Consider the following 18,105-nt stretch of genomic DNA (forward strand, 5'->3'; position numbering starts at 1 on the left):
GGAGGGCAGGAGTGAGGCAAGGTGAGGGAATAGCAAAGGAGGGAATTTTAAACTGGTGATAAGATAGGGTTGGTTGGGTATCCTTGAAAGTTGTTATTCCTTGAACTTATTTTTACAGTTCTGAAGGAAATGCATGGAGAGGAGCCTGGCATTACGCATGCTGCTTGCTGCAGGGGACAGAGTGGCAGTGAGGCTGGGGGGGGAAAGGGGGGTGCACCTCAGGCCGCCCGTGCACGGCCTGGCTCATGAACCAGATTAGGGAGGGCCCCCTTCAGAGGAGAATGTACCACTTGGCCCGAAGCCAGGAATAAATGTCTTTTTTTTTCTTTCTTTTTTTTTTTTTTTAAGATTTCATTCATTTATTTATTTGTTTAGGGAACACGGGTGGGGGGACAGAGGGAGAGAGAAAGAGAGAGAGCGTGAGAATCTCAAACAGACTCCCTCACTGAGTGAGGAGCTGGACATGGGGCTCTGTCTCACCACCTTGAGATCATGACCTGAGCCGAAATCAGGAGTTGGAGGCTTAACCAGCTGAGCTACCCAGGCGCCCCTAAATGCCTCTTCATTTTTATTAATTTTGTGACCACCTCACACGATCATGATGTTAGTCTGACTTGGTTCTGATTTTTCTTTTTAGCTTTTTGAAGTGTTTTCCTTTTTCTTGGTTTCTAGTGTTTTCATTAAGAAATTAGAGCTTGGCAAGTCTCTGCGGTTTCCTAGCATTGCCTTGCCTTTTCCTATAAACTCCAGTTTTCTGAGCCCTTCTCCCTGGCCACTGCAACGCCCCTCCCCGCAGCACCTCACCCTGCTGTTCAGTCTCACACCTCCCTGCCCCACAGACCAAGAGGAAGTCTGTCTGTACCGCCCTCCCATGCTCCCCTATCCATATCTCCCCCTCCCTACCTCCACCCTTGAGGAGCATCTATTCACTCCTGCCGCTTTGGTCGGATGTGACATTTCCAAAGTCAATGGTTCCCTCTACTGGCCTGGTTTGGAAAAGTACATTTCAAGTACCCAGAGTCAAACCAGTCAGATCTTTAGGCAACTCGAATTCTGTAACATATTTCCATTTTTAGAGGAACACGGATTTATTGTCTGTTTGCTTCCCTTGAATAAAGGAGTAAATAAGATTCTTTTTTTTTTAATTTTATTTATTTATGTGACAGAGAGAGAGAGCCAGCGAGAGAGGGAACACAAGCAGGGGGAGTGGGAGAGGAAGAAGCAGGCTCCCAGCAGAGGATCCTGATGTGGGGCTCGATCCCAGAACGCCAGGATCACGCCCTGAGCCAAAGGCAGACTCTTAACCGCTGTGCCACCCAGGCGCCCCTGGAGTAAATAAGATTCTTAACCCAAGACTGGTATTCAATAAAATGTTGAGTGAGTTAACAATTAATACTTATAAAAAAAACCCAATTAATACTTGTTATGTCCATGTAATTCTTAGGTAATGTGGGTGATAGCTTGATAATTAACAACCCTTTTGATAAATGATTTTCCCCCCAGGGAATAGTAATCCTTGAATCTTATCATTTACCAAATATGTATTTATTGAGTTTTCAGTCAGTTGGAAGTTTTGGATGTACAAGCATGGTCATAAGCATTGTAGTGGTGGTGGGAATCCACAGCCACATGGAAATGTGGACCTGGAATATCATGGTTCAGGTGCTTAATCCAGGCTTGGGGGACCAGGGAAGAGCTTCCATTGGAAGAGATGGCTCATTGAATAGCTAGGCAACAAAAGAAAAACAAGTTTATAGAGGTGTATACTTCATCTATACACGGGAGATACCCAGGGAAAAGTTAGTAACTCAAAGAAGTGACTTAGAACTCCAGCTTATATGGGGACCTTCAACAAAGAACAAATATGGGGAGAAATGACAGGACAGACGAAAGTAGTTTTAGGCTTCCAGAGATGGCATTCTGTGGGAAGGTTAACTAATGGTAGATAAAGACTGGAAGGTTTGTTATGTAGATTTCTCTGGTGCCATCTCCAGGCTGATAAGATCTGCAGTTGCTTTAGTGATTAACTTCTGTCCTTTCTGGTACAGAGGGAAGGAAGTACTCCTTGGAGATTTATGTCTTGCTTTTAGGCAAATGGGGGGAGGGCAGGGAGCTTTTCTTGCGTCTGTCTCCAGTTCAAAATAATCCTGTATCAAAGTAGCATATTTTGGGGTGTCATCTTCTACCTTTCAGGGAGTAGGGCCAGATTAAAAGGAGCTAGCTTGGGGCGCCTGAGTGGCTCAATCATTAAGCATCTGCCTTCGGCTCAGGTCATGATCCCAGCGTTCTGGGATCGAGCCCCACATTGGGCTCCCTGCTTGGCGGGAAGCCTGCTTCTCCCTCTCACGCTCCCCCTGCTTGTGTTCCCTGTCTTGCTGCCTCTCTGTGAAATAAATAAACAAAATCTTTAAAAAAAAAAAAAAAAGGAACTAGCTTGTTAAAGAGTTGGGACTTCATCTAAGAAGTAGAAACTATTAAATGTTTTAAGTAGTAGTTATCTTAGTCAGAAGCATTTTTTCTTGGAGTTATCATGTTGGTATTGTGGAGAAGTGATGGGAGGGCAGATATGGGACCAGAGAGGACAGTTAGGAGAGGAGCTGTAGCCCGGTGGGGGTGTGGTGGCCCAGATCAGGGAGTAGATATGGGGATGGAGAAACAAGGAGAGACTTGCAAGACATTTAAGAGATGGGGGTTGGTAGAATTGCATGATGGTTAGAGTGGGAAAAAGAGGGAGGGCTGAAGACGAAGCCTAGATTTCTAGCATGGACACCTATGCCATTTGTGGTGTTCATCACTGAATAAGAAACGTGAGAGAGAGGAGCAGGTTTAGAAGAAATATGTATTGGGTTTGATTTGTTCGTGGGACACTCAAGGTGAAATATTCATTAGACAGATATTTAGATAAGAGAGTCAGGAAAAGAGACAGAGCTAAAGAGTTCTAGGGTGATAACTGGATCCAGGAGAGTGGATAGGTCACCAAGGAAGAGTGTATGGGTAAGAGGAGGGTCAGTCATGCGTCTGGGGCACAGCAGCATTTCAGGAAGGAGAGAACAGAGAAACCCATAAAGGAAATTGAGAAGAAGTGGCCAGAGAGATAGGAGGAAAATCAGAATGGTGAACTATCAGGATATCCATGAAAAGAGAGTGTTTCAAAAAGGATGGAACAGACAAGGGGTAAACACTGGAGAGGTCAAATTAGAGGAAGACTGACTCATAGCTTTTGGGTTTTCTTATAGTATGGTCATTGGGGGCAGACGGAAGGGAGTTTCAGGAGGATTTGGGGAGTGTAAGTAGCCAAAGTGAGAGTGAATGACTCTGGAAGTTGAACTGAGAAGTTGGATGACTGAGGGTTGGGGCTAGAGTGGGAGACAAGGTCCACATGATTATTGTTGTCATTGCAGTGGACTGGATATTCATGTTCCTTCCAAAAGAAACATGTGTTAAATCCTGACCCTCAAGATAATGGTATTAGGATGTAGGCTTTTGGAAGGTGATTAGGTCGTGATGGTGGAGCCCTCACGAACAGAATTAGTGCTCTTACAAAAGAGAGACTCCAGGAAGTTCCCTCCCCCCTTCTGCCACATGGGGACACAGCAAGAACAGCAGCCTGTGAGTCAGGAAGCAGATCTCACCAGACCCTGGATCTGCTGGCATCTTGATCTTGGACTCCCCAGCCTCTAGAACTGTGAGAAATAAATATTGTTGGTTAAGCCCCCCGGCCTATGTAGCTTGTTAAAGCAGCCTAATTATACATAATTATTTTTTTAAGATGGGAGACCCTTGCACATGCATATCCAGTTAGGTATTGCTGCATAACAAGCAACGCCAAACTCTAGTTTAAAGTATATTTATTGTTCATGCATCACTGAATGGGCTGGGGATCGGATAATCCAGACTGCTTTTGCTCACATATGTGTGAGTGAGCTGGCCCCTGTTCTAGGGTGTGCTGTTCTACACACTTCTCGTCCTATTCCTGGGAACATCAGGCTAGCCTGGGCATGTTCTTCTCGTGAAGATAGCTAGACTCCCTCTCACACTTCTTATGAGGTCTAGCCAAGCAAGTGCATTTCAAGCTTCTGCTTGCATCCTGCCTTTAACTGTCCCATGGGCCAGCGTGACAAAGGGCAAGGTGAAAAATTGGGCCATCACTGCAGTCTGATGGGAATGGATTTGCAAGGAGGGAGAGGTCGAAGAGAACGAGGAGTTCATCGGTAGCACAAGTATTCTACGGAAGTGGGCGGAGAGTGTTTTTAAAGCACTGGAAGGGGAGGAGAGATTGGCATCTTTAAAATAGAAGAGTCACCCTTCTTTTTTCCTAAGGAGGGAAGGGGGAGAGAGGCTACTTGTGGATGTGGGGAAGTTTGTGGGGTGCTGAGGGAAAGTTGAGGGGGTTCCCTTCTCGTGGTTTCTGTTCCCTCTGAGGTAGAAGGTGCGTCACCTCCCGAGCGTGGGATTGGCCATGAGATAGGTGATGTAAGAGAGGGAAAGTTTGCGCTGGCTTCGGCAGTCATCCACTAAGATTGGGACAATACAGAGATTAGCATGGCCTCTGTGCAAGGATAACACGCAGATTCATGAAGTTCCGTATTTAAAAAAAGGGGAAAAAAAGCAATGGGAAAGTTAAAAATTTTCCGCATGGGGCTTGGGGGATAGTCATCTGGGAAACAGAAGCGTGGGTGGGCCGTGTGGAGGCACCAGACAAGCTTATCCATCCATGGGCACCATGGGTATCATGGATTCCCACCCTCATATAGTCACTCAGAGAACATGCCTTTGGCCAACCATAGTGGAGCCGGAAACTTGGCGGTCGGGGGATACCAGAAGTCATCTTGGGCTTTTTAGTTTCTGCTACTGGCCCAGCCAAACAATCACGAAGTCCTGTCCATTCACTTCTTTAGGAGCCCTCAATGTCTACCACACCTCTCCACCCGCCTGCCTTCCTTCCTGGGGTTCATTGCATGCCCAGCACTGAGGAAGGCTTGGGCGCAGTGAGGAGAGGATCTGCACCCAGCTGCCCACCCAGAATCATTGTCCCTACCTTGTATTCTTGTCGAGTGGCCCCATGCTAGATCGCCCCCCCTTTTTTTTACTTTTAAATTTTTTTAAATTTTATTTTTAAAAAGGATTTTCTTTACTTATTTGAGAGAGAGAGAGAGAGAGAGAGTGAGCACAAGTGGAGGCAAAGGAGCAGAGGGAGAAGAAGAAGCAGACTCCCCAATGAGCAGGGAGCCAACGCAGGGCTCGATCCTAGGACCTTGGGATCATGATCTGAGCCGAAGGCAGACACTTACCGGACTGAACCACCCAGGCACCCCATAGATCCCCCCTTTTAAATAAACACTTTGATTTTAGAATAGTTAGACTCACAGAAATGCTGCAGAGAGGGTACAGAGAGTCTCATGCCCGCACCCGGTGTCCCCTGTTGTTGGGATCTTACAGTAGCAGGATACATTTGACACAATGAATGAACCAGGATCGAAGCTTTATTATTGTTCATTGAAGTCCATTCTTTACTCAGACTTCCTCAGCTTTTCTCTAATGCCCTTCTTCTGTTCCAGGATCCCATGTGGGGGCCTGTATTACATTTAGCTGTCATGTCAGGCTCCTCTTGGCTGTGACAGTTTCTCACACTTTCTTTGCTTTTATGACCTTGACAGTGAGGGGAGTACTGGTCAGGGAGCTTGTGGAATGTGCCTCAATTTGGGTGTGCCTCATGTTTGCTCATAATTAGACTAGAGTTATAAGTCGGAGGAGGCGGGGAGGACCATGGAGCAGAGTTCCATTCCCATCACATCTTTCAAGGGTACTGTTAACAAAAATGCAGTGACGCGTGCTAAAGATGGTAAGTCAGACTTTGTTCAGGACCACTGGGATGGGGGGACCACCACAATGGGATTTTGCAGTGGGGGAGAGATGTTGGCTCAACTCTGAATACGGCACGGGCAAGTGGGAATTTATAGCCAAGGAGCAGGGTGGGAGTCAGCGGGTGGAAAATGACTCAGAGAGGTAAGGGGAGTTGTGGGTACACTGGGCTTATGGGGTTCTTACTGAAGGCAGTCCAGGGTGATCAGTCATCCCCTGGGGGGTGTAGAGGATGAGAACTGTGATCAGATATGGAGGGTGAGGTGCTGGTCAAACTGAGCAGTGTTCTTGCTAAAACTAGATTTTCCAAGGAAGTACACAGATGGACCTGGAAGATTCAGGAGCGTGACTAAAGTTTGGTCAAGCAAAGAATCTTTGTCAGTATAGCTGTTGACACGACTCATCACTACTGATGTTCACCTTGGTCACCTGGTTGAGATCCTGTTTGTCAGGTGTCTCCACTGTCCCCTCCCTGCTGGCCATAGTCCCTCTTTGGAAGGAAGCCACAGTGCACAGCCCCCGAATTAAGGAGTGGGTTGTTACATTCCACTTCCTTGAGAGTGTGGTACCTGCATGAATTATTTAGAATTTCTCTGCAAGGCACTTCTCTGCAAGACACACCCTGTCTTCCGTAAGTTTCACAATGGTGATGTTGATATTATCTCACATTTTCCAGAATTAGAAACAGACTCAGTGAAGTTGACTCATCTTCCCAGGGCTACGCAGATTTTCAGTGGCAGGCTGGGACTTGAACTTGGGTGTCCTCACAGTCACCTCTTCTAAGTCCTAAGTTCTCTGTCTACACTGGCATTTAATCATGCCACTGAAGCTTATTCATGTAGAATTCACTTAACCCCTGGGTCACTTGTGCTCTTCCCTTAGGCAGGCTCATGGGGGGCGCTTTGAGGGGTCCCTGGTGAACCCGCCCTTTGAAAGGGCTTTGTCAGAGGACTTTAGGAACCAAATCCTATCTCAGAAGGTTGGACTGGGCTCAAACTAGATTTCAATATGATGCATGTTCTGGTTCTGTTATGTAAGGAAGTTTGTGTGTGTTAGCCTGTCTGTTTATCTACTCTATCTATCTATCTATCTATCTATCTGTCTATCTATCTATCTATTTATCTATCATCTATCTATCATCTATCTATCTATCTATCTATCTATCATCTATGTATCTATCTATCTATCTTACTAAAGAAAAGGAAAGCTCTTCTTGGTTGATTGTCATGGTTTTAAAGAAGTGTTAAAAGAGAAACTGTGGCAAATTAAAAGTGTTGAGTTTGAGCAAAGGTTGATTGAAATCGGGCAGCATCCCATCTAACAGATAGAAAGGTACTCCAAGGAGTTGTACAAAGTAAGAGGTTTTTATAGTCAGAGGAGGAAGGAAGGGGAAGGCAGGAGGATGGGAGGGAGGAAGAATAAGGAAGCCATACAGGGCCAAAAAGTAGGCGGGCTACTGCAAGGTCCCTTTCCTCTGTCGGGCACATCAGGATCACTAGTGCTGATCAGGCAATTCCAGATTGATTGGTTTAAGGTTCCATCTCTGGGAGAACCAAGACTGTAATTAAGTCTTGGTTTGGTGACTGGGGGCTTAGCATAAGTGACTCCATTTTGGACCTGTTGTCTTGTTTTTAACAGAAGAGGGGTTAATATCTGTATATACATAGAAGCATCTTGTCTACCCCTGATTTCATTGAGCGAGGCCGTCTGTGTGATAAGAGCTATTACTCTGCTGTCCTGAGAAGCCAGTGGGGAGGCGGGGTGTATTTCATGGATCCTTGAAACTCGCGCCTATAGTCAGAACAAGTTGGCCACATGCTGGTTTTTCAGAGCTCAACGTAATAAGCAGAACAGTTCTGTATAATGGGCTGTTTGCTTTGTGGATTTTGAGTATTTCCTCTCCACACCTGTTCAAAGTGTTCAGGATATAACGGTGCAAAGGACATCCTGCTGCAAATTACGACAGACACGCTTTCACGTTTTAAAAGAAATGGCTCTAAACAAATTGCAGTTCGTTCCCTCTCAAACTGACCGACAGGTGCTGCCAAGCGTTAGCTGGGGGACTAACCTAACTGAGATCAAAGGACCCTCCTCCCCGCCTCAGTTAAGAGCAATTAGGCTGCTCCGGGCACCTGACAGCTAGCATCATCCCCACCCCGGCACCTTTGATGACAGTGGAGGGCCGAGCGAGTAAATGAGTCAAAAGCACCGGCTGCTGGTTGGAACCCGTGAGTCAGGGCGCTCGCGGGCCGCACCCACTGTTGGCAGCTTGTTTCCGGCAAGGTCATGGTAGTCAGTGTTTCTCTCGCGGAAAGCTTCATGGTACCTTTTAATTTTTGCCATGAGTTCAGGAGATGGGCTGAGGTCCATGGTAAGCGGGCAACAATGGTTCTAGAAGAATCCGCACCCCAATTTTTGTTGACAGCGGGCAGCCATAAGGCCTCGCCTCCTTGGCCACATCCCAGATCTCATGCGCTGACTGCCCTGGAGTCAGCTGGGGAAGGGACTCATGGCTCTGGCATCTCCATGGCGCAGAGGACTCCCCCGGGGGGAGGGAGGGAGGAGACGATACCCAGTTAATGGCAGAGAGCACTGGAGTGTCCCATGCCTGCAGCCTGACAGTGGGGGTTCCCCACGAACATGTGTGCACTGGGAAGAGCGGGGGGATTTCAAGAGGGCTGGCTCCCAGCGTGTAAAGAAGGAGACTGGGCACCCAGCCCCTCCACCGGGGCCCAGGAGAGGGTCTCCTGCGACTGCTTGCACTCTCTGGGCCTGTCAGCCAAGGTCAGCGGGGGAGAGGTTGGGGATGGCTCCTCAGAGAAGGGCCTGGGGGTGCAGGTGCCTGGTCGGTCTGGGTAGCAACATTTCCCACGTTCCCTGCCTCCTGCTCGTGTGTGTGTGTGTGTGTGTGTGTGTGTGTGTGTGTGTGTGTGTGAGAGTGACAGAGAGACGGACAGACAGACACATCTGAGTGGTAACAGCGGGTGACAGCATGAATTGGCATAGCCCTTGCTGTGATGATGACCTTCTCCTAGGGAGCACTGAGAAATGGCTCCGAGGTTCATTTTGAGTTTTGCATCTGTTTGCGTTGGCGTCTCCTGCGGGGAGCTGCCAGCATCCAGAACCTTCCCCCTGATCAGCCAGTGCCGGGGGAGGCTAGCTCAGCTCAGTTTCCACATGCCACCCCCACTGCGTGCTGGCTCCCCGCGTCCCTCCTCACCAGACAGCTGAGCTCCACGGTGGGTGGGCTGCAGAGAACCGGAATGAACTGGGATGGCGCCCCGTGTCTTGCTGTTTCCTGGACGCCCTGAGAATTATTTCTTGTGTCTGAGGGGCAGCCCTACCCACCTGCACAATGGGCTGGTCCTGGAGGCCGACCCTGTGACTTTCTTGCTCTGGGAAGGCTTCCGGGCATGCACACCCTTGGTAGAATGAGCTCCATAAACGTGTGATTCTCTTTGCAGGGCATGCCACCATCACCAACTACTTGCTAAACTATTTTCCTGGCCTTGACCTTGAAAGGAGGAACGTGTTTGGGTTCACGGCCCTGATGAAAGCCGCCATGCAGGGCCGAACGGAGTGCATCCGAGCCCTGATGCTAGCAGGTTTGTCTCCGCCTGTCCTGGGGGGCGGTCCCAAGGGTCTCGGGAATTGCCGGTCTTGCTCCTTTGGAGAACGTGTACTGAGATGAATCGGTTCCGTAGAGACGAAGCCTAGTGGGTGCAACGAATAATCGTTTCTTTGAGGGGTGTGGCTGTCATCAACTGAGCTGCAACAGACGAAAAGGAAAGCAGACCCTTTGGGGTGGGGTGGGAGGTGGTGCTGGTCCCCCTGTAGGAAACCTGTCCTTGCTCCCTGTAAGCTCTTCCCTCAGCCATAGGTCCCTCCTGCCCATATTTGTTCTTCTTTAGAAATGTGTGTTCTGGCCTTGGCTCTGAGTGCAAGCCTGTCCCCCTGAGGGTGGGCACAGGGATGGCGGGGTGAGCCTGGCAGCCATCCTAGATCCCCACTTGCTGGTGGTTGGAGTCACATGCTGATGATATGGTTTCCTTTGTCAGTGACATGTCGCCGAATGGAAAGTTCTTTTTTTTTTTTTTTTTTAAAGATTTTATTTATTTATGTGACAGAGAGACAGCCAGTGAGAGAGGGAACACAGCAGGGGGAGTGGGAGAGGAAGAAGCAGGCTCCTAGCGGAGGAGCCTGATGTGGGGCTCGATCCCGGTACGCCAGGATCACGCCCTGAGCCGAAGGCAGACGCTTTAACGACTGCGCTACCCAGGCGCCCCCGAATGGAAAGTTCTTAGGTGGGAGCTTTGGATCAGAAGGCACCCCCGCCTTGCCCTTTATGACCTGGTCATGGTGGAGGGAGCGCTTCCTTCTCTGAGCCTCCCATTCCCCATCTGTGCCATGGGAGTGGTGACTTCCTTCCACCCCCCAGCACGAAACACGACCCTGCTTTGTAAGCTCCCCAGGGCTGTGCAGATTTAAGGAACGGCCGGGCTACATTCAGTCAGCCCCCGCGCCTCTCCTCCCTCTAGCATGCAGTCCGTGATCATCTGGACACAGCCTCGTCGGGCTACTTGGAGAATTAAACGGGGAAATGTGTGTAACGTACACACAAAGGGTCACGTGCAGAGTTAGCATCTAATGCTTCAGTCAGTGTGAGACGCTGCTGCCCCCATGGCTTCATTTCGTTATTTGGTTCATTTTGTGTTTGTTCTTGGCACTGGGCTCAGCCCATCCCGCGTGGCCCCGCGAGTTCCCAGAGAGGTGGCGTTTGCCCTCCCGCTGCGGTTCTCGGAGGGCACAGCAGCGTCCTGCTGGGCGTCAGCCTCAGCTTGTAGTTCTCTTTGGACAACTTGCTGCTGCTTTTTGTAAAGTGAAATTTCATTTTGGAATAATTTAGATGTGTGGAAAGTGACAGCAATAGTACAGGGAGTCCTCCACGACCCTCGCTGGTCTCCTGCCTGTTACCATCATACGGAGTGGCCAGAGCTGGCACATTACTATTAACCGAACTCTAGACTTTATTCGGATCTCACCTCTGCATCCATCACTGTCCCCTTGCCGTTCCAGGATCCCATCCAGGCTCCCACATGTAATTGTCCTGTGTCCCCAGTGTCCTGTGGCCAGGGACAGTTTCTCAGTCTCGCCTCCTGGTTCATGACCTGACAGCCTCCATACTGGCCCTTATCCAGTGTCCCCAGCCTGTCTGGCATTTTCCTTGTGATTACACTGGGGTTCTAGGATTCACCCTTGCTTGGATTTCTTTTCTCCCACTTTAATCTGAGTGTTTTAGGGGGTGCTGGAAGAAAAATAAATTCAGTATGTGATGACAGGCTTCAAAGATGAAAACGTTCATGGAAATAAAAAAGAGCACAATTAGATGTGATCCCAGTGATTGTGCTTTTGACTCTGACAGTTTCATTTTTAAAAGGCAAGATAACAGTTTCAACCGAGTTTAGGCCTTGCCTGTCCTGTAGCAACAAGAGGTGATTCCCCCTAATTAAACAGTGTTTATGATGCTTTTGTGTTTGGGGGAAGCTTCATCTGCTTTTACTACTTCTGGAGCTAGCTGTAATTGAGTGTGGATTTTTAGTAATTTACCCCCCCCCCACGGTTGATCAAGCAATTGATTTTTAATGTTTCAAGTTTTTATTTAAATTCTAGGTAGTTAACATGTAGTGTAATATTAGTCTCGGGGGTAGAATTTAGTGATTCATCACTTCCATACAACACCCAGCGCTCATCACAAGTGCCCTCCTTGATGCCCATCCCCCAGCTAGCCCATCCCCTGCCCACCTCCCTCCATCAGCGCTCATATTGTTCCCTATGGTTAAGTCTCTCTTACAGTTTACCTTCCTCTCGTTTTTCTTTTTCTAGTAATTTACTTTTTTTTAAAAAAGATTTTATTTATTTATTTGAGAGACAGAGAGCACAAGCAGGGGAAGTGGCAGAGGGAGAGGCAGAAGCAGACTCCCCACTGAGCAGGGAGCCCGACCCGGGCTTGATCCCAGGACCCCGGGATCTTGACTTGAGCCGAAGCCAGACACTAACCAGGTGCCCCCAAATTTACTGTTTTAACCAAGAATTTATGGTGTCCATCACATCACTGCATTTTCCCTGATGAGTTCATTTGCATGACAAACCCTTTTGTTTTTAGGTAGGTTGCCTTCCCCTCACTCTGGAAAATGCACAGGTTTGCTGTCATTCTGCTTCTTTCCTGGGTTGAGTGGAGGCATTTGCTAAGCATTTGCAGGATGGCCGAAGCATAGTCGGGGGTCTCTTGAGAGATAGGCCTGGGTCAGGGCAGTGCGCCCAGTGCCAGCATTGCTTCTTCCCCCTCAGGTATGGATAATGAATTTGGCGTTAGGTTTTATATACTACTCTCCCTTTCCTGTTCCCTCCTCCCGATCCCTGGCGCATCAGAGTCTAGAACAGTCCACATGCGTGCAGACCTCTAGTGCATCCATCCTTGAACTGTTCATTGTCAGAGCAGAATGGTCAATGGAACTAACGTGGAAGCCAGGACCCCTGGGTTCAGAGTCCAGCCCCTTTCGTCTCTCCCCTCTATACCGGGGCCAGTCACCTAATGCTCAGGGCCTCAGTTTCCTCTTCTGCGAAGTGAGGTGACTGCCAGGGGCTGCTGTGGGAGGGCTCGGTGGGGACTGAAGGAACTCCCATGTGGGCAGCGCTTGGGAGCATGCCTGGCACGCAGGAGGCCTTTGGTCAGTGCCAGTTGTCATTCTTATTATTGGTGAATTTGTGTGCTCGGTAATTATTTGTTACATGAATGAAAAACAATGGTATAGTTTTTTCCCCTTGACAAATATCCTCGTGATGAAACACTTCAACTTTCCCGCTGAGGGTGATACACCTGTAGCTCGGGATTTCTTTTCTTTTTTTTTTTTTTAAAAGATTTTATTTATTTATTTGACAGAGATAGAGACAGCCAGCGAGAGAGGGAACACAAGTTGGAGGAGTGGGAGAGGAAGAAGCAGGCTCATAGCAGAGGAGCCTGATGTGGGGCTCGATCCCATAACGCCGGGATCACGCCCTGAGCAGAAGGCAGACGCTTAACCGCTGTGCCACCCAGGTGCCCCAGTAGCTCGGGATTTCTGAATCTCGGCACCGTTGACATCTGGTGCCAAGTAATTCTTGGTGGGGGGCTGTCCTGGGAATTGTGGGATGTTGAGCAGTCCCTGGGCTCTCCCTGCTAGGTGACTGCAGCCCTCCCAGTCGTGACAACCAAAAATGTCTCCAGACATTACCAAATGTCCCGTGAGGTGCCAGTGGGGGATAAAATCCCCTCCTGTTGAGAACCACTGATGTGACTAATTGGGAAAGGATAAAAAAAATGAAAAGAAAATCTTTTTCCTCTTATATGCACTCCCCCTTCCAGCTTTTTCTATATTCCTCTTAAAGATCTGACACCTTTTTTGGGGAGTTTTTGAGCTGCCCTCCAAGATTTTGGTTGTTTAACTTCTAGAGATTTAAATTTTCTGCTATTTCTAAGGTACCTGACTCTTCCTTGCATTTTCCTTTTACAGTAGATGTGTGTGTATGTCTTAAAGGAAAAAAAAATCCTGTGTGACTGAAGTCCCTCCTGGCTTGGGTGGGTAGCAATAAGGATACCTGTTGGGATATTTTAAAAATTTGCACATTTAGGGGCGCCTGGGTGGCACAGCAGTTAAGCGTCTGCCTTCTGCTCAGGGCGTGATCCTGGCGTTATGGGATCGAGCCCCACATCAGGCTCCTCCGCTATGAGCCTGCTTCTTCCTCTCCCACTCCCCCTGCTTGTGTTCCCTCTCTCGCTGGCTGTCTCTATCTCTGTCAAATAAATAAAATCTTTAAAAAAAAAAAAAAGGGAAAAGCTCATCACTCTTTTAAAAAAAAATTTGCACATTTATTTTTAAGTCTTGTTATTTACATTTAATGTATCAATATTTAGAAAAACTAAAGCCTTTAGATACTAAGGCCTGAGTATTTCTTCGGTTTGGCATTTCAACAGAGTGCATCTGTGTGTGGCTGGGGAAGGTTCCTTGAGAACTAACCACGGAATGGCCATCCTGTGATCATTTCAAAAGTGAAAGGCACAGGCACGTTATGTGCGAATGGTTGGGGTAGAGATGTGTAGCTCGTCCTCATTTTTTCAGGCACAAGCTTCCTTCTGGACCTGAGAGTATTTCTGTGCCTGAGTTGAATTTCCGAGTTGCAACTTCATTATATTCAATAGGAACCATTTCCTCTTTGAAATGATGGATCATTGAATTGGATGCCCCCCTAAACTGTTTAGAATTTCCACTAGTTCATAACATACAGACACATATCAGCTTATCTTACCTTACCTTGTTGGGCAGAACGAAATGACGTTAGAATTATCAAAACTTTGGATTTTCATAAAAATGTAACCAGGTTCTGAAAAGCTGATTTATTGGCTCTTTGGTTTTTGGCTTCCCGAGGAATAATGTCAGCTCTGCTGATAAGGATCGCAAGTGGGGCTGTGGGTTCTTGTTAATTCAATGGAATATTAATGCCCAGAAGTGACAGGTCTATTTAAATAAGTGGCTCTGAGAAGCCATAACGAGGATGTGATTTTCTCTGAAGAGAAGCAGAGCTCAGTGGAGGTTGGGAGGCTCCAGACTCGCTTAAGGGAGCTGGCTTTATCCCTGAAGTGTGGTGTGATCGCTGCGGCACTGGGAAGCAGACACAGGCAGACAAGATGCTCGCCCTGTCCCGGGCCACAAAGCAGACCTCCAGGGAGGGGTAGGAGGCTTGTTTAATGAGGGAGAGCCACTCCCATTGTTGGGCCTGTTGTCATTCTTGTCTCAGGCAAGCCCCGACTGTATGCTTCTGGAAAGCCAAGTGATAAGATATCACTACAGAGGTTTCTTCTGTTTATAGGGAAAATATGGATTTCCTGTGACCTGAGAATTTGCCAAGTTGGAATAGTCTCAAATGATTATGCAGAGAAAGGGCTAGAAGTCAGGCGTTCCATGTCGCGAAGGGCAGTGTCTTAGCTTGGGCATTTCACTTGGCACAAACGCAAACGTTGTGACAAGGATTTGGGGGCAACTAGTTTTTCTGGAAGGTGAGCCAGGAAGCCACATGAAGGATAGGGAGGGGGGACCCTTGGGCAACCAGGCATCAGCTCTGCTGAGACCCTCCGAAAGATAGCTCGGAAATGCCTTCAGGGGTAGGGCAGGCTGGAAGCAGGTGTTCATCCTTCCCACCCCCCAGATCAGGTCTCTTTCCTGAGAACATGCATCCTGATTTATCGTCTCGATTATACCCCAAGTACCCAAGGCACAGGCCAGGATGGTACAGGAGGAGACCTGCAGGAACTGGTCCGCAGGGGTCCCATGTGACCAGAAAGGCCTCTTGGTGGGAGGGCACCACAGCTGGGCTTAGAAGGGTAGATAACGTGGGGAGCTGGCAGAGAAACAGGAAAGGAGGGGACGCACCCTGGGCTCTGCCTGCCTACTGCTAGTCCCATGACCTGGCCCCGATTCTCGGGGAAATCTTCTGCGGATGAATGATGGAAGGTAGCTTGTTTTCCTTTAGCGCCTGTTTAGAATGCTTTCTGCTCCCGTCACAGACATCCTGACTTGACATTGGGTGAAGAAAACAAACATCTAGAAGTCTTGAGGTAGGCAGTCACAGTGCAGAGCTCGCTCGGAACTCCATGAGGACATCACAGAACAAGCTTCCTTTTGCTGTCCCCCCCCAGGACCCCCCCAGCCCCCCCCCCCCCACTGCAACTTGGTCACCAGAACTCTAGGCTTGAGACAGGAAACAGCAGCATCAACCACATAGTCCTTTTCATCAGAGCAGAAGCCTTCTCTTTGGGGCTCATTGACCAGCTGTAAGGGAGGCTAAGATAAAGGGGAACAGGATTGCCGTTACTGGGTTAGACCAGTAATTCTCAACTGGGGGTGGGTGTTGGCCCCCCAGGGAACATGTGGTAGTGTCTGGGGACATTTTGGGCTGCCACAACTGTGGAATGCTACTGACATCTACTGGGTAGGGATGGGGGCTGCTGTTAGGAGTCTTAGTGCACAGGAGAGCCCCCACACCACATAGAGATCTGGCCCAAAACATCAGTAGTCCCGAGGTGGCAAAACCCTGGTTTACACCAGTCGTGATTCATTGCCTGGAACTGAGTATGTTGCTGCCTTGAGTTAAATAGAGGACTTTGTGTTGACAGCTCACAGCATTCAACATGGCGGCAAACGGATGCATGGGCAGGAGCCCAACTTTTGTCTGCGTGGCGGGAACTCTGGGCAAAGCAACCTTGGGTAGGGGGTGAGGGTGCCAGTAGGTCATGGGCAGAAGTTGCAAACACTGGCCTGTCAGAGTTCTCCGTGTTCTCTGAAAGGTTTCTGTGTAGAGTGCTAATCATTGGTCTGGCCTTCCATGATCTAATCACGCCGTCCAGGCTGCTAATACTGCCCTGACTGATTGCTGAAGGAAGTGGATCCCCAGATTATAGCATGACTCACATCCTTAGGCGCATTCCCGTCAGCGTGGCCTTGTTCTTCAGAATGTGTGTAGTTTCCCAGATCTTGAAAAGGCACGAGGAAGGCACAGGAAGGAGTGTGCTGCACGTTGGACAGCTGTTCCTTTAGTTTTCCATTAGCTTTTGAAAAATGTCTCTCTCAAGCCGTGTTCATTAAGATTTTAATTTTGCAGTTTGTACCTTTTTAAGTGACATGCAATTAATTAAGGTTTAATGTGTCATCTATTTTTTGCGGTGACATTTTTACTGCCCCCTTTTCATTTTTGTCAGTTTATAAATTGTACTCTGGCTAATGAGTTCCATCCCGATTTCCAGTTCCAAATAATTAGCACTCTTCTAATATGCCTATTTTTTAAATGTGCCCCAGAATGAAGAACATTATGAGGCGATGTCAGGTGAGCTGGGCCTGCCCGGGCCGGGGGCCACTGGACGGGTTCCGGGGCAGGGAGGCCGCTGAGCCCTCCTCGCCTCCGTTCAGCAGCTCCGTTCAGCCGCTGCCACGTGTCAGACACCTGGGTCTGCGTGGGATATAAATGCAGGAGCCTCTGCCAGTCCTGGTCCCTGGGGAGCTCACAGACTAGATAATTGCCCTAGTTCTCTGCATTGCTTTGCCAGTGAAAGTATGACTAACGGGACCTGAAATCCTGAATGATTTTTAACTGTGTGTGGGGCTGAGATTGGACCAAGATTAATTGAACAGCAATTCCTTATTAATTTCTCTTATAGTACCATGCTGAAATTTATGAACAGTTCATCAAGTTGACTTGAAGTTTAAATTTGCAGTATTAGGAGGGGGCAGTGGGTGGTATGGGGGAGATTTATTAAGGAAGTGACTAGTGTAAGGGAGCCTGAGGATGTAGGAGTCAGGTTCTCTAGAGACATAGAACCACTAAGAGATATACATTAAAAATTTCTTTTAAAGAATTGGATCTTGTGATTTTGGGGGTTGGAGAGCCCAAAATTAGTGGGGGCAGGCCATCGGGCTGGAACCTTAGGACAGGAGTTAATGCTACAGTCTTGAGGCTGAATTCTTTTTTCTCCTGAAAACTTTAGCTTTTGTTCTTAAGGCCTTCGACTGATTGGATGAGGCCCACCTGCATTATTGAGGGTAATCTCCCTGACCCCGCCAACTGATTGCGCATGCTAACTGCACCTACAAAATACCTTCACAGCGCACCGAGACTGGTGTTTGTTTAAATCCCTGGGTACTATAGTCTGGCCATGTTGACACAGACAACTGTCCGAGAGGAAGCTCAGCCCTCCCTCTGGGCTGGTGGGAAGTGAACAGGGCTGAGACCTTCTCTGTTAACCTTCAAGGCCTCAGGTAGGTCCTTTGGCCACTGTGCCTCCCATTTGTTCTGTAACAAACCTTTGTTCAATGTACGCCTCCTACCAGCCAGGATGAAAAGGGTTGAGGAAACAAAAACGAGTAAGATGTGGGCTCTCTCCTGGAGAAGCCCACAGTCTGGTAAAGAGGGTAGACCCAGGACCTACTAACCACTCAGGACAAGAAGTGAAGGACCACACATTTCCTGGAAAATAGGGACCCTCATATTCCTCACAAGAGATCCGTGAGGAAAATGTGAGATGATAAGTAAATGGGACACCAAATGCTTTGCAAGTGATTATTCCTTTTAGTATTCTAGAACATTCTAGTAACACCATTGCAGTGTTCGCGGAGCACCTTTGCTGTCTAGTCATCTCTCCATTGCTGGAAAGCCATG

General features: G+C 48.3%; 1 protein-coding gene and 1 pseudogene across 4 annotated transcripts in view; both read left to right on the top strand.

Annotated features, from left to right (window-relative positions):
- ANKRD33B (ankyrin repeat domain 33B) overlaps positions 1–18,105 on the top strand; it is an 81,697-nt gene that overhangs the window by 53,654 nt on the left and 9,938 nt on the right. For 3 of the 4 annotated variants that reach the window (XM_026506698.4, XM_048224253.2, XM_044386993.3), the window contains exon 3: positions 9,327–9,467. The exons of the other annotated variant lie outside the window; for it this stretch is intronic. In XM_026506698.4, the coding sequence (XP_026362483.2) occupies positions 9,327–9,467 (141 nt within the window). The remainder of the gene's footprint in view (positions 1–9,326; positions 9,468–18,105) is intronic. 4 annotated transcript variants of the gene reach the window in all.
- LOC113260975 (U6 spliceosomal RNA) lies at positions 4,494–4,594 on the top strand (annotated as a pseudogene).

The sequence above is a fragment of the Ursus arctos genome, unplaced genomic scaffold, assembly GCF_023065955.2.
Source record: "Ursus arctos isolate Adak ecotype North America unplaced genomic scaffold, UrsArc2.0 scaffold_15, whole genome shotgun sequence".
In the NCBI taxonomy this organism is placed as follows: domain Eukaryota; kingdom Metazoa; phylum Chordata; class Mammalia; order Carnivora; family Ursidae; genus Ursus; species Ursus arctos.